General features: G+C 45.9%; 1 protein-coding gene across 3 annotated transcripts in view; it reads right to left on the bottom strand.

Annotated features, from left to right (window-relative positions):
• The window catches only part of ARNT2 (aryl hydrocarbon receptor nuclear translocator 2), a 222506-nt gene that overhangs the window by 143288 nt on the left and 62168 nt on the right, over positions 1 to 17050 (bottom strand). For all 3 annotated transcript variants that reach the window (XM_039912280.1, XM_029066286.2, XM_039912281.1), the window contains 2 exons: positions 8566 to 8779; positions 2746 to 2959 (listed from right to left, as the gene is read on the bottom strand). In XM_039912280.1, the coding sequence (XP_039768214.1) occupies positions 2746 to 2959; positions 8566 to 8779 (428 nt within the window). The remainder of the gene's footprint in view (positions 1 to 2745; positions 2960 to 8565; positions 8780 to 17050) is intronic.

The following is a 17050-nucleotide window of genomic DNA, read 5'->3' as shown; positions in this document are numbered from 1 at the left end:
CCTGCCTCTGTCCTGGAACGCTCTCCCTCCTCATATCTGACAGACAATGACTTTCTCCTGCTTCGAAGCCTTATTTGAGGACATATCTCCTCCAAGAGGCCTTCTCTAAGCCCCCCTTTCCTCTTCTCCCACTCCCTTCTGTGTCACCCTGACTTGTTCCCTTTGTTCATCTCCCCTCCCAGCCTCACGGCACTTATGAATATATCTGCAATTTATTTATTTTTTATACTGATGTCTGTCTTCCCCTATCTTGACCATAAACTCATTGTGGTCAGGAAATGAGTCTGTTTATTGCTGTACTGTACTCTCCCAAGCACTTAGTACAGAGTTCTGCACACAGTGCTCAATAAATACGTCTGAATGAATGAACAAACCAAGGGAGCACCTTCCCTTGGTATTTGTGTATTTTATTCCTATGTTTATTGGCACGTCCATTGCTTCCCCAGAGTTTAGTACAGTCCTTGGCACATAGTAAGTGCTTAATACCAGAATTATTAATATTATTTAGCTACTTGTTCTACTTTCTCCTCTATCCTTATTCCTCTAGACTGTAAGTTCGCTGTGGGCAGGGCATGTGTCTACCAACTCTGTTATAATAAACTCTCCCAAGGGCTTAGTACAGTGCTCTGCACACATTATGTGCTCAATAAATATGATTGATCGATTGATTCCTCCTGCTCCCACTATCTGAAAACAATTTTAGCTTGGCTGTTTTCTCCATTCAATTACAAACTCCTTGAGTCAAGCAATGGGCATCTTGCTTCTGTTGCAACTCTTCCACGTGCTTAGAATACTACTGATATTCAGTTTGGTGCTCAGTAAATTCAGTTGGTGCCTAGTAAATTCTACCAAATTCTTGACTGCAGAAGGACTTACTGAATGCAGAGCACTTTATTAAGCCCTTGGGAGAGTACAATACAGTAAACAGCAAGGGAAGCAGCATGGTGTAGTGGGTAGACCACGGGCCTGGGAGTCAGAAAGTTGTGGGTTCTAATCCCGGCTCTGTCACGTGTCCACTGTGTGACCTTAGGCAAATCACTTCGCTTCTCTATGCCTCAATTACCTCATCTGTAAAATGGGGATTGAGACTGTGAGCCCCAGGTGGGGACAGGGACTGTGTCCAATCCAATTTGCCTGTATCCACCCCAGCACTTAATACAGTGCCCGGCACATAGTAAGCGCTTAACAAATACTACAGTTATTATCATAAGCTTCAAGCTTGTTTCCTCTCAGCCTTTGCCTTTCCAAACTAGAGTCTTAATCATTTCCTTCTGTCTTTACCTCAGAGATGCCCTGTCCCCGATCGACTTGGTGATTCCAGGGAACAGGGAGGCTTGGAGTCTGGCCACGGGTTGATGGTAGGACAGAGAAAGTGCCCTCAAGCCACCACAAATCTGAAAATCTGAAGGAAGACCCCTGAGACACGGACCCCCTTGGTTCTTTTCTTCACAGGCATGCCGAGGCCCAGAATGCGAGTGAATAGAATCCACAGTCCTAAAAGCCATGGAGGCTTTTGGCTGCCAAATCATTTTTACATCGCTAGAGTTCTGGAAATCATTGAGCTTAGCACTTTCCAATTAGGCACAAGATGATCTAATTGCTTCTCATAGACGCCAAGAGATCCAACCCCTGCAAATGACAGAATACTTCAGTAACAACAGACTAAATGGGGAGAAACTGTATCCACTGATCTTAGGCCATGCCTTTTCAGAGAAGCAGCATGGTTTGGTGGATAATGCACAGGCCTGCGAATCAGAAGGACCTGGGTTCTTATCCAGACTACACCACTTAGTACTTATCCAGACTACACCACTCTGTTGTGTGCCTATGGGCAAGTCACTTCACTTCTCTGGGCCTCAGTTCCCTCACCTGTAAAATGGGAATTAAGAGTGTCAGCCCCATGTGGGACAGGGACTGTGTCCAACCTGATTAACTTGTATCTGCCCCAGCGCTTAGAACAGGGCTTGGCACATAGTAAGTGTTGAACAAGTATCATTATTATTATTATCATTATTACAGACAAAACAAAATGTAGAGTTGCGGTGATTCTAAGTGAGAGAAAAATCAGGATGCAGAAAGTAATGAATAAATACCATCCAAAAACATCTCAGTTATTGAGGGAAGGAGTGGGGGGTGGCTCCTAGTTTGGTGCCAATGTAGCAGCTTGGCTCTTTGCTGAGTCTGGGCACTTCACTTTGTGCAGAACACTGTACTAAGCACTTGTGAGAGTACCGATAACAATATTACAGACACATTCCCTACCCACAACAAGTTTACAGTCTAGAGGCTCGGCGAATCTGTAGTTTTACCAGAAAATGTGTTGACCGTGTGATAGCGTTCTTGCCCTTATGACCAGTGATAATGACACTGTATTGGCTATGGACCATCAATTTCTGGGGAGTTGGGTTGAACCTTGCCCAGCCAGTCTGGGCATGGGGGTACACTGCTCCGCAGAGCACCATGGAGGGAGGCAACAAGTCAAAGCCCAGCTGGAAGAAATAAATATGGAAGAGGCAGCATCATCGGGAGTCAATATCAAGCTAAGATAAAGGGGTCGCATCGCCACCGCCCCCCAAAGAAAATAACCAAAGACCACAGCCTGATTTTCTTCCCTCCTCGAGAGGCCCCTCGCTGGACCGAGTCCGGTCAAGGAAGAGACCGTCCCTGAGGACCGGAAGTCGGGAAGTCCCCCGGTGACTTCTCGGACCTGTTTCCTCAGGAGGCGTTCGACCAGCAAGCTCTGACCTGTCATGGAGTTCTCAGAGGTGCAAAGCTGCTCCCGCAGTTTCTCCACATCATCCGGGTGGACCTGCTCGTACAGCGTGCTGCCAAACCACTCCGACTGCGGCTGGTTCAGGACGGGGGTCACCGAGTCAGAGACGTAAATCACCCTCCCCGTTTCAGCTGCCACGACAAACAGGAATCCGTCGGCTGCCTCCAGAATCAGGTGCTTCAGTTCCTAGGGAAGGAAGGGAGGGTCGCGTTGGCGAAGCCCGGAAGGCAAAAGGCATTGGTTCAATCAATCGATCAATCAATCAATAAACCATATTTATTGAGCACTTACTGTGTGCAGAGCGCTGTACTGAGCACTTGGGAGACTACAGTACAACAGAGGTGGGAGATATGGCCCCTGTGCAGTGTGGCCTAGTGGATAGAGCAAGGGCCTGGGAGTCAGAAGGATCTGGGTTCTAATTCCGGCTCCACCACTTGTCTACTGGATGACCTTGGGCAAGTCACTTCATTTCTCTGGGCCTCAGTTATCTTACCTATAAAATGGGGATTAAGATTGTGAGCCCCACGTGGGACTGGGACTGTGTCCAACCTGATTTCTTTGTACCTACCCTTGTGCTTAGAACAGTGCCTGCCATGTAGTAAGAGTTTAACAAATACCATTTAAAAAGCAAAAAAAAAAAGATCTTCCTCAGCACTCCTCTGGTTTCCAAGAGTTGGAAAACCTAGCTGAGTGGCTCACGGGGATTCAGGGGGTTAGGGGGGCGTTACAGGAAACAGAGCTTAGTAATACCGAATTCCCCAAATGCTCACACCTGGGTTTCAATCAGTTCAGATAGGATATTGGTCGATGGCTGAAGGCTATCCATCACCTCCAAACTGTGTCCAACCTTATTTGCTCATACCTAACCCAGTGCTTAGGACAGTGCCTGGCACAAAATAAGCACTGAACAAATACCACAATTATTATTATTGTCATTATTATTATGATTTGGCAGAATTGCTTGAGATATGGATGGGCCTTAAGGACACACATATTGGGACAAAGCTCAGAGAGGGACCAACACACATGCACGTTACCCCCTCCCCCTACACACACACAAACACGTACACACATACATAGCTGTCAGAGTACAGAATGCCACCTGCTATTCTGAATAACCAGCAGTGCCATCCTGGCAAGTTGAACAAGTGGTTCTTCAGACAAATGCACAATCATTTTTCGCTTGAGCGGGTGGAAGGATGGACACCCAAGCAAACCCATCTGAGCAAATCCCACCAATTTGCAGATATTCCATCAATTCCTTCAGGCAAAGGCTTCATCAGTTTTTAATCCATGCCCAGGCTGGCTGAGCAAGTCTCAACCCAATCCCCAGGAATTGACGGTCCATAGCCAAGGCAGTGTTGTTATCTCTGTTCATAAGGATGAGAATGCCTCCACCCAAAATCAACAGATTTTCTTGAAAAACTACAGACTCAACAGAGTCTCTAGACTGTAAGCTCATTGTGGGAAGGGAATGTGTCTGTTATTCTCTAAGAGGTGCTCTCTCAAGTGCTTAGTACAGTGCTCTGCACACAGTAAGCACTTAATAAATAAGATTGATCGATTGAGAGAGCCCTGGCACCTTTCTCATTTCAAATTCAGCACTGTCTCTATACAGATTGGGCCCAAGTCTCTTCTTTGGACATCTTACTTGCTCACTTGGTAAAAGCAGGTTTTTTCGGGGGGGGGGGGGGCGAGGGGGCGGTGTCTATATCCTAGAATTCACTTTGCTCCCTGAGAGCTGGATGAGTGTTTCTGAAATAGAACTTTAGTCATCCTTGCTTCCTCTAGACTTTAAGCTCATTGTGGGCAGGGAATTGTGTCAGCCCAAATGCTTAGTATAGAGCTGGCAACACAGTAAGTGCTCAATAAATATGAATGATTGATTAGTGACACTTAGGGGAACAACAGAGTCAATCGGGAAGACTGTCATCATGAGTCAAAAACAACCTGTCGCTTGAAGACTCTCCAAACTGCCTTGTCCCATTCCTTCTTCAGGCAATCAGTCCCAGTATTTATCATGCATTTAGTGTGTGCAGAATTGTACTGAGATGACTGAACAATGAATTCAGTACTGTACTTTTTACAACTGTCTTGTGTCTGCTATCAGGGAAGAGCAGGGTTGGCCAGAATCCATTTACTTATCTGGACAGCCCAGTGACACCAACAGGTGAGAACTCTCTGGCTGCTTCTATCACCGGCTGTCTGTTTGCGATGTAAGCGCTCAATAAAGATGACTGAATGAATGAATGAATTGTGCAAGAGGTGGAGGGAGCCCACAGTTTTTAAAGCCTGGAAGGAAAGAAACTTGTCCAGTTTGCACAGAGAAGCCAGGAATGGGAGTTGACGGGCTGCCGAATTATCCAAATCACTGAGGCGAAGTGGGCTTGGGGCCTAAACGATCGAGAAAAGTAGTTCAATTCTCCTAACTTTGGCGACCTGGCCCCAGCAAGCGGCCAGATGAAAATAGTGGTATTGTTAAGTGCTTACTTTGTGCTGGGCACTCTACTAAACGCTGGGGTGATTGCAAGCAAATTGGGCTGGACACAATCCCTGTCCCATGTGGGGCTCACAGTCTCACAGAGGAGGTAATTGAGGCCCAGAGAAGTGAAGTGACTTGACCGAGGTCACACAGCAGACAAGTTGACAGAGTCGGCATTACAACCCACGACTTCCAGGGCTGTGCTCTATCCACTTCGCCATACTGTTTCCCCAAGAAGGAACTGGGCTAGAGCAGTGCTTTTCAAACTCTCTACTGGACTATATAACAAAAGCACAACCAACCACCCTCTGCCTCTCAAGGGAGGAAACCAAACAGTAGAAGTGGGAGGACATCTTAAACGACCCTTACAGAGGCGCAGCAAACACTGGAGAGACCGCAACCTAGAGCAAACCAATTAGTAAAGGAGTTTCCATCTTGTTTCCTTGCTTACTTTTACCACACAGTAGAAGGTGGAGGACACTTAAAACCATATTTTCGGGGCATAGCAAACACGAGACTGAAAGCTTGCTTTTGGCAGGGATTGTGTCAGTTTATTGCTATATTGTACTCTCCCAAGCACTTGGTACAGTTCTTGGAGCACAGTAAGCACTCAATAAATATGAATGATTGACTAGAGACCATAACTTAAAGCAAATAAGTTAGACAAGGCGTTACCCTCTTGCTTCCTTAGGGAAAGAGTAATATCACTGGCTCTAAAGCACTCAATACCCTTGCCCCCTCCTACCTCACCTTGTTACTCTCCTACTACCACCCAACCCACACACTTCGCTTCTCTAATGCCAACATTCTCACTGTTCCTCTATCTCGTCTATCTCGCCGCCGACCCCTCTCCCACGTCCTGCCTCTGGCCTGGAACGTCCTCCCACCTAAAATCTGACAAGTACTCCCCCCGCTAGCCTTAATGAAGGCCCATGTCCTCCAAGAGGCCTTCCCTGACTAACTCTCCCTTTTCTCTTCTCCCACACCCTTTTGTGTCACCCTGCCTTGCTCCCTTTATTTATCCCAACCCCACAGCACTTATGTCCATATCTGGAATTTATTTATTTCTATTAATGTCTGCCTACCCCACACCCCTGCAAGACTGTGAGCTTGTTGTAGGAAGAGATTGTGTCCATTTATTGTTATACTGTACTCTTCCAAGTGCTTAGTACAGTGCTCTGCATGCACTAGGCACTCAATAAATATGACTGAATGAATGAAAGAATGAAAGAGATCTGCTGGGAGCAGGGAGCAGGACCAGTGGTACACATACCATCAAATCCCATTTTCCCAGAAGAACTCTTCTCCAGAATTCCCCTGTTTATTCAAAAAGCAGTCTTCAAGGCCACCATCAAGCCTTCTTTGCTCTTCACGCTTGACATCATTGGTCTGTGCCAAGAGCCAAATAAGTCATAATCCCACTCTTTCGATAAAGGCTCTTGGCCTTGGCAAGAATCTGGACCGGTGCTACTTACATACCATCAAATCCTATTTCCCAGAACTGCAGAACTCAGCAGGGCCCAGGCCCTCAGGAAAGCGTATCGCTGCTGCTCTAAATGTAATTCCACGAAAATCCCCTTAATCTACAATCTTCTCAATCCTGAACAATCCCCAGCTGGGTTAATTTATTTGGGAGATTTATGTAACAGAGCTCACAGGGTTGGAAAGCACTGGATTGGAGGTTCTCTACGTCTCTATGTCCCAGTTGGTCAGAATTTGCTCTTGCATAGGGTTCACTTGATCAATCGATCAATCGATACACGGTATTTATCGAGTGCTTCATGCATGCAGAGCACTGTACTAAGCTGTCGGGAACCGAGAAGTTTCTAAGAGACTTTTCCCAAGTAAGCCCCCTTCCTCGGCCTGCTCTCCCTCCTTTGTCGTTTATGCACTTCGATCTGTGACCTTGGGACACTTGATATTCACCCCAGCCCCAAACCCACGGCATTTATTTACATATCTTTACATTCCATAATATAAATGACTTACTGGCTTTTGCAAATGCCCGAAAAACAAACAAAATGGATTTTGGAACGAAAGAAACCAAAGTGCTCTTTGGAAGGCCAAATGACTTAGATGAGCATAGTTTGGACACATCATTAGGAGGACTAATTCTCTGGAGAAGACACTAATGCTAGGACAAGTCCAGGGAAAATGTGGAAGAGGCAGACCGGCAACTAGATGGATAGAGACCATAACAATGATAACGGAAGAACCATTAGAAAGGTTACAGATTATGGCAGAGGACGGGACATTTTGGAGAAAGTATATCTATTAGAGTCGCTATCAATCAGAAACGACTCGACGGCACTTGATAATAATAATCCTATTACTGTTATTATCCTATTATTATTATTATTATTCCAATTAGGATCACTCTGGGTGCTCATTTTAGTCATCTCCATTGTACCACGCAAGCCTTCTCCTCGAGTGGCATATTGGGCCCCAAGCCCCCTTTCTGTGGCCACTACCGGCTCCTGCCCCGGCAGAGACAGGACGGAACCAGGAGGGCAGGCAAGACCTGTCCCCGACCAGGACAGGTCGGGGTGAGAGACTAGTTGATGCAGCCCCTCCTTCCACTTAGTGGATAGACCTCAGGCCTGGGAGTCAGAGGGTCATGGGTTCTAATTCCAGCTCCACCGCTTGTCTACTGTGTGACCTTGGGAAAGTTGCTTGACTTTTCTGGACCTCTGTGACCTCATCTGTAAAAAAATGGGGATTTAGACTTTGAGTCTCATGTGGGACAGGGATTGTGTCCAACCTGACTAACTTCTATCTACCCCAGTGCTTAGGACAGTGCCTGGCACATAATAAATGCTTAACAAGTATTATTATTATTATCATTATTATTATTATTGTTATGGTTTGTCTCCCCCTCTAGACTATAAGATCATTATGGGTAGGGAATGCATCTGCTAATTCCATTGCACTCTCCTCTCCCAAGCGCTGAGTATAGTGTTTTGCACATAGTAAGTGTTCAATAAATACAATCGATTAATTGAAGGAAGGTGGAAGCAGTGTGTCCAGGCCAGGATTGGTGAAGCAGCATGGCGTATTGGATAGAGCACAAACCTTGGGGTCAGAAGGTCCTGGGTTCTAATCCCAGCTCCAATCACTTCACTTCTCTGTGAATCTTCCCTCATCTGTAAAACGGGGATTGAGACTGTGAGCCCCACCTGGGACAGGGACTGTGTCCAACCCGCTTTGTTGGTATCAACCCCGGCACTCAGTACTGTTTCTGGCACGCGGTAAGCACTTGACGATCACCGCAATTACTATCCGTGAAGGCCAAAGAAACCAGAACAGGTACCTGCTCCGTGAGGAAAGAAGGCTTGTAGGCCCCGTCGGTTGACTTGTTGCCTGTGCCCCTCATGGATTTCATGTGGGAGACCGCCATGCGCAGGATGGTCAGTTTGTCCGGCTTGCGGGCCAGGGCGCTGCAGGTGGGCACCATGTCTGACAGCTCCGTGATGTACTGGGTCATCTTGTTTCTCCGGCGCCTCTCGATTTCACTGTGGTTCTCTCTAAATGCGGAGAAAAAGCCAAGTCGACAGGGAAGAGGGACAGGCATTAGGCTGTGGATTTCTAACTGGACAGCAGAGAGGGGAGGACTCTGTTTTGGATGCCAAATACCCCCAAGACCACCCTCCAGCTGTTCTGGGCACCCCGACAGCTGAAGACAATCGATCAATAGTAATTATTGAGCACTTACTGTGCATGGAGCACTGTACCGAGCATTCAGAGAGGACGACGTAACAATACAACGGGTTGGTAGATAAATTCAAGAGCCTCCATGCTGAATTCCACAGGTTCGCTTTCATTTTCAGTGAGGTTTAGTGGAAAGAGCACGGACTTGGGAATCAGAGGACACGAGTTCTAATCCCAGCTCCGCCACATGTCTGCTGTGCAACCTTGGGTAAGCCACTTAATTTCTCTGCACCTCAGTTACCTCATCTGTAAAATGGGGATTAAGACTGTGAGTCCCATGTGGGACAACCTGATTACCTTGTATCTACTTCACTACTTAGAACAGTGCTTGGCACTTAGGAAGCCCTTAACAAATACCGTAATTATTATTATTATTATTTGCCAATTGTCCCCACGAGCCTAACTGAAGGACTTCTATGTAAATCTCCATCTTAGGCTAGACTGAATATGCCACAGTAAACCCATTGACACTCCACTCTCAGACCCACAGCTGCTATGGATTGATTCACGATTGATTAACCCACCATTTCAACAAGGTTACCAGATATTTCCACACTGAAAGACTTTCGTGGCCAGGTAACATGTCTACCAACACTGTACTCTCCTAAGTGCTTAATAGAGCGCTCAGCACACGGTAAGAACTCAATAAACATGATTGATTTATTGACTGATTTATTGAAAGAGTGTTCCGCTCATAGGACTGATATTTTTCTTCCTGGGACTAAGCTAGTGGCCCTAAATATTTGAGGCTGGGAGCCCTAAGTGGGACAGAGACTGTGTCCAACCTGATTATCTTGTATCTACCCCACTGCTTAGAAGAGTTCTTGGAACATAATAAGTGCTTAACAAATACCATAACTGTTATTAATTATTATATGTAAGTGGAAGTATTATGCAGCAGACTTTAAGAAACTATATTTTGAACCAACTAATCTTTTTCAGTGGTAGAAGGTAGCCAGTCTGCCTTTATATATTATGAATGACCAATTCAAATATCACTGTAATTAATCTCTTCAAGCTAAGCTCAATTGTTCACACATTTTCCTCCAAATAAGCGGAAGAATCTTCAGCAAAGAGATATTATAGGCTTACTCGCTAACCAGTGATCTCCAGTCTCAGAAAATGGTTTGCCACTCAAGATAGTAACATCCAAAATCCATTAGCACAGTGCTCATTTATAGTAAATGCTCAGTAAGTTGATTGATTAGAATGTAAGCTTCTTACGGGCAGGGAATGTGTCCCAGATGTCTTTTGTATCTTCCCAAGAGTTTGGCACAGTGAACTGCCTTCGGTAGGTGTACAATAAATAGCACTGTCACTACTATCTCGCCGCCGACCCCAGCCCAAGTCCTACCAGGGCCTGGAACCCCCCCTCCTCAAATCCGACAGGCAATTACTCCTCCGCCATCAAAGCCTTACTGAAGGCCCATCTCCTCCAAGAAGCCTTTCCAGACTAAGCCCCACTTTTCCTCATCTCCCACTTCTTTCTGCTTCACCCCAACTTGCTCCCTTTGCTCTTCCCTCCTCTCCCTACCACACAGCACTTATGTATATACCTGTAATTTTACTTATTTATTCTGATGCCTATTCATTTGTTTTGATGTCTGCCTCCCCGCCTCTAGACTGTGAGCTCGTTGTGGGCAGGGACTGTCACTCTTTAGTGCTGTAGTACTTTCCCAAGTGCTTAGGACAGTGCTCTGCACACAATGAGTGCTTAATAAATATGATTGAATGAATGAATGAATACTATCACTGCTTCTACCATGAGTGTGCTTGGACACCCTGATTAGGGTCAGCAGCGATACCGGCAAGGTCAAAATGGCTCTCTCCGGTTCAGAGCTCAAAGGGGGCTGGGCCTACACAGCTTCTATCTGGACAAGCAATTCTCCTAACTGAGGCCAAGTGGAGAATAATGCTCTATCATCACCACAGCGGGGTCATTCTACATTCACTTTTAGAGATGCAGCATGGTGTGGTGGAGAGAGTATAGGTCTGGGAATCAGGTGGTCACAGGTTCTAATCCCAGCTACACCTCTTGTCTGCTGTGTGACCTTGGACAAGTCACTTCGCTCCTCCGGACCTCAGTGACCTCATCTGTAAAATGGAGATTGAGACTGTGAGTCCCATCTGGGACAGGGACTGTGTCCAACCTGATTTGCTTGTATCCACTCCAGTGCTTAGTACAGTGCTTGGCACATGGTAAGTGCTTAATAAATATCACTATTATTATTATTCGAAACCACTGTGGGGAGAGAGTAAGAGAGAAGGAGAGCTATTGTTATCGGGGAACAATCACAAATGATACTCCCTTAATAAAATGAGCTTTGTTTCACTTTTTTCCCTGGAGGGAGAAAGAGGATGGGGAGGGGAAAGAGTCAGTAGTTTAAAGTTATGGGATGAATGAAAAAATTCTCCTTCCACTTAGCCAAAGAAAGGGACAGGGAGATGATGGCATTAAGGAAATACATGAGGCAAGCATAACACACAGAGAGAAATGGAAATGAAGGGAGGCAGAGGTATGAAAAAGACAGAAAGAGGAACAGATGTAGAAGAAGAGACAGAATCAGAGAAGAAAACAGTGATGATAATAATAATAATATTAATAATTGGGGTATTTGTTAAGTACTTATTATCTGCCAGGCACTGTTCTAAGCGCTGTGGTGGATACAAGCAAATCAGGTTGGACACAGTTTCTGTCCTGCACAGAGGGCAGAGCTCACAATCTTAATCCCCATTTAACAACTGAGGCACAGAGAAGCAAAGTGACTTGCCCAAGGCCACAGAGCAGACAAGTGATAGAGTCAGGATTAGAACTCACAACCTTCTGATTCCCAGGCCTTTGCTCTCTCTACTACGCCATGCTGCTTCTCAGGAGACTCCAGGATGCCAGGAGATGGAGATGTGAGATCTGGGTTTGAAAGGAGGGGTGGAGAGATGGGGGGGAAAAGTTTCACCTTGAGTGGAGCAGGAACGGGAGATGGGAGGGAAAACTAAAGGAAAAAAGTTGAACTTGAAAGAGAATAAAGAGGAGAGTTTTGAAGGAGGAAAATTATTACTAAGAAGTCATCTGAGTTCCAGCTTTATGGAAGCTAGGATTGCAAGGCTGGAATTGGGGGAGAAAGAGGAGACCAAATGTAGAGGGAGACCCAGACTTGGCTATGGGTAACAGAAAAGGGGGATCCAAGAAGACTATCAAGGAAGCAACAGTGGGTATGATGATGTTGGGTATGAGAACGCTGCTAAGAGAAGTAGCGTGGCTTATGGAAAGAGCACGGGCTTGTGGGTTCTAATCTCGGCTTCACCACTTGACAGCTGTGTGACTTTGGGCAAGTCACTTAACTTCTCTGTGCCTCATTTACCTCATCTGTAAAATGGGGATTAAGACTGTGAGTCCAAGTGGGACAACCTGATTACCTTGTATCTATCCAAGCGCTTAGAACAGTGTTTGGCACACAGTAAGCACTTAACAAATACCATTATTATTATTATTATGCTGGAGTCGATAAAGAAATAAAGGTAATGTCAATAGCTAGTCATCTCTCCTCCCCACTATCTCCATATCCCCTCTCCATCTCTCAAGTTCTGACGGTTGAGTCTCTAAGCATCCCAACTTTTAAAATGTGACTCAAAAAAGGAGATGATTCGGTGAGGGTTTCTGGTCGAAGAATGGCTTCATGGAGCGGACAGTCCCAGCGGAAATCTCATCTTCTAGGTGGCTCCCAAGAGGAAGTCTCCAGACTGATTTCAAAACCTTCCCCTGCCCAAGATCCTTCCAAAGACCCATCTCCTCTCACCTCTTCAAAACTCACACTCCCTACCTTCCATCCCTTCATTACCGCCATCTTGACTTGTCACTCTCCACTGGTTCCTTCCCTTCTGCCATACTTAAGTCTCCCTTGCACTAAAAAAGCATTCTCTGGATCCCTCCGCACTCCCCTCACCCCAACTCCCTGCTCTCATTCCTATCTCCACTCCTCAGATGAGTTCTAGACACCCACCATCTTCACTTCCTCCCCACCTACTCTCCTCTTGACCTACTACAATCCTTTAGCGCTTGGGAGGGTTCAGTATAACAACAAACTGACACATTCCTGGCCACAACGAGCTCAGATTCTAGCAGAGAGGCACCGTGGCCTAGTGGAGAGAGCATGGGCCTGGGAGTCAGAAGGACCTGGGTTCTAATCCCAACTCTACCAACTGCTTGCTGGGTGACCTTGGCCAAGTCACTTCACTTCTCTGTGCCTCAATTTTCTTCAACTGTAAAATGGTGATACCTGTCCTCGCTCCTACTTAGCCTGTGAGCCCCATGAGGGACAGGGACTGTGTCTGACCTGATTAGCCTGATTAGTACAGTGTGTGACACATAGTAAGCACTGAACGGATACCACACACACACAAAAAAGTAATTCTTTTCTCTGTTACTTCCCCAACACTGTCAACCTTACCTCCACCCTCCCTGTTACAGAAACCTGCAACTTCGGTGCTGTCTCTGTCTCCTCCATTGGCTATTCATGATCATTTTTAGGGAGTCATTAAATCCTGTCAGTTCTTTCTCTCAGTATTTCTCAGCCCTACCCCTTGACCACCCTGTTTCAAGCTCTTGCCCTCCACCAATCATATTAAAGTATCAGCCTCCCTGCCTCCAGACTCTCAGGTATTTAATAATAATGATAATAATAATAATAATAATTCTTGCTAAGCACTTACTCTGTGCCAAGCACTGTTCTGAGCCCTGGAGTCGATACAAGTTAATCAGGTTGAACACAGTCCTTGTCCCACCTGGGACTCACATTCTTAATCCCCATTTTACACAAGAGGTCACTGAGGCCCATACAAGTGAAATAACTTACCCAAGGTCACAGAGCAGACACTTGGCGGAGATGGGATTAGACCCCAGGTCCTTCTGACTCCCAGGCCTGTGCTCTATCCCAAGGGTACTCTGTAGCTCAGATAATAATGATGGTATTTGTTAGGCACTTACTATGTACCAAGCATTGTTCTAAGCGCTGAAGTAGGTACGAGATAATCAGGTTGACCCACGTGGGGCTCACAGTCTTAATCCGCATTTTACAGATGAGGGAACTGAGGCACAGACAAGACGACAACTTCTCCAGTGTCACATAGCAGGCAGCATGAGAAGGAGTGTAGCCTAATGGATAAAGCCCAGGTCTGGGAGTCAGAAGGAACCGGATTCTAACCCCAGCACCACCACTTGTCTGCTAGGTGACCTCAGGTAAATCACTTCACTTCTCTGGGCCTCATTTCCCTCATCTGTAAAATGCGGATTAAGACTGTGGGAGCCCCATGTGAGACATGGACTGTGTCCAACCTAATTAACTCATATTTACCCCAGTGCTTAGTAGTAGTAATTATGGTATTTGTTAAGCATCTTCTATATGTCAGGCACTGTACTAAGTGCTGGAGTGGATACAAGCAAATCGGGTTAGACACAGTACTTGTCCCATGTGGGGCTCCAAGTCTCAATCCCCATTTTACAGATGAAGGCACTGAGGCCCAGAGAGATGAAGTGATTTGCCCGAGGTCACCCAGAAAACCATTGGAAGATCCAGGATTAGAATCCAGTTCCTTCTGACTCCCAGGCCCAGACTCTATCTGCTTTGCCAAGCTGCTGCTAGTGCTTAACAGATGCCATAAAAATGGCGGCGGGAAGAGGGGAAGCAGAGCTAGGATTAAAACTCAGGTCTTTTAACTCCCAGGGCCATGCGCTTTCTAAGAGGCCAAGTTGTTTCCATTCTTTCAAAGTAACAGCTGCCCACCAGGGAAGGGGAAATTGTGGGAGGAAGTGGATGGGAAAACCCCGCAGAACCACTCCTGGGGTAGGGAGAGAGGCAAACTCCAACTCAGTCTTGCCACTGCTCCTCAAAAGGCAATCTCTCGATTCATAAGAGACCGTATGAAAGGAGAAAACAATCCTTCTTTTCCTTTTTCCCACCTGGCCAACCTCTGCATCAGAAGGACCTGAGCATCCTCACTCCAAGACACCAAATTACCAGCTCTCTAAGCCAAGATGCACAGGCCGAGAAGAGTGCCATTACCCTCTGCTCTCAGCAGAAGACCACTACAGAACACGCCTACCTTGAAAATTGTTCCTTATCACTAGAAATTTGATCACCATCATCATACCTACGAACAAAACAGGGTCTTCCATGCTAAGGTCCCGGTCAAACCAGAAGTATGCTGAGGCTTGCAAATTCCACACCAGCAACAGAGAAGTAATAAAATGGGAATGAGCCGGGGAGGGGGGAAAAAGGGAATCTTGATCGGCTGGAAACTTTATACACTCTCCAGAAGCCTTTCAAGTATGGATATATTTGGATGGGCCAATTTATCTTTCCTGGATCAATGACAGATCTTAGCAGTTAAGAACTTCATTAATAACAATAATAACTATTATTAGTAGTATGGTATTTGTTAAGCACTTACTATGTGCCAGGCACTGCACTAAGCGCTGGGGTGGAGACAAGCAAATTCGGTTGCACAGAGTCTCTGTCCCACAGTCTGAATCTCCATTTTACAGCTGAGGTAACTGAGACCCAGATTAAGGAAGTGATTTACCAGAGGTCAAACAGCAGATGAGTGGCAGAGCCGAGATTAGGACTCACAACCTTCTGACACCCAGGCCCGTGCTCTATCCACTACACCATATAGCTTATACCCCCTTAGCAATGAATTTATTTATTTTAACAGTGTTGTAAATATTTTTCTGCTTGTCTCCCCTGTTACAGTGTAAACTCTTTTATGGGCAGGGAATGGGTCACTTTGTTATTCTGTCCTTTCCAAATGCCAGATTCAGTAAGTTGCACTAATTACTATTAATGCTATCCTGCCACTCTGCTAAAAGAAACTGATTTCTTGAGGTTCAGTCTCATTTGTGCATTCCAGACAGCTCTCTCAAGAAAGCATTCCAGGAGGCTCTTCCTCTCTGGGAAGAAGCCAACTGGTTTGGAAAGAAACATTAACCCTTCCCAGCCCTAGCAGGGCCAACTTTTTTGCGGGGAGAATCCACTTCATCAAGAATGGTATTATGCTATTTCTTAAGCGCTTACTACCCGATTTGCTTGTATCTAACAGTGCTTAGTACAGTGCCTGGCACATAGTAAATGCTTAAATACCATAATACCATAATACCATAATGATGATTGTTATTATTATTACTATATGCCAGCCACCGTACTAAGCACTGGGGAAGATACAAAATAATTAGGTAGGATACAGTCCCTGTTCCAGATGGGGCTAATAGTCTTATTCTCCATTTTACAGATTAGGTAACTGAGGCACAGAAAAGTGGAGTGACTTGCCCATAATAATGCAGTAGAAAAATGATGGAGATGGGATTATTATTATTATTATGACTATTATTACAAAGCGCTTACTATGTGCCAGGCACTGTATTAAGTGCTGGTGTGGATACAGGCAAATCAGGTTAGCCACAGTCCCTGTCCCATGTGGGACTCACAGTTACAATCCCCATTTGACAGATGAGGGAACTGAGGCCCAGAGAAATAAAGAGTTTTGCCCAAGGTCACACAGCAGACAAGTGGAGGAGCCAGGATTAGAACCCATAAACCTTCTGACTCCCAGACCTGTGTCCTTTCCATTAGGCCACGCTGCTTCCATCTGGTGGAATCCAGGTAGAAATAGTGGAAACATCGTTTGTTAAATTCCCAGATTCAAAAGAATCATTTTGCAACCCAGAGGGTCTTGCTTCTGAGAAACGGGGATTTATCTGAAAGATTGCTCGGGAACAGAAAGGAGACATAGATTTTTTATGTTTTTGGTGGGAGATTAAGACTGTGGTCAGAGAAATCACATGATCAGACAGACCAGACAGTAAGACTTCAGACATCAGCTGTCCCCCTCCATCTCAAGGGGCTGAGGTTTGGCCGTTTAACAGGGTGGGGAGCTGCTAGGGAAATCAAGTAGAGAGAAAGACAGATTTCCACTGTCGCTGCTGCCATCTGCTCTGGAAATCTCCCCACCCCAGGACCCAGCCCAAGCAGATAACTGCCACCTTCTGAGTATCAGGAAAGCCTGTGTTGCCAGGACTGAATCGCAGCGTGATACAC

The sequence above is a fragment of the Ornithorhynchus anatinus genome, chromosome 5 (assembly GCF_004115215.2).
Source record: "Ornithorhynchus anatinus isolate Pmale09 chromosome 5, mOrnAna1.pri.v4, whole genome shotgun sequence".
NCBI classification, from domain to species: domain Eukaryota; kingdom Metazoa; phylum Chordata; class Mammalia; order Monotremata; family Ornithorhynchidae; genus Ornithorhynchus; species Ornithorhynchus anatinus.
The sequence above is the reverse complement of the archived record's forward strand: the minus strand, read 5'-3'. Positions and strand labels throughout refer to the sequence as shown.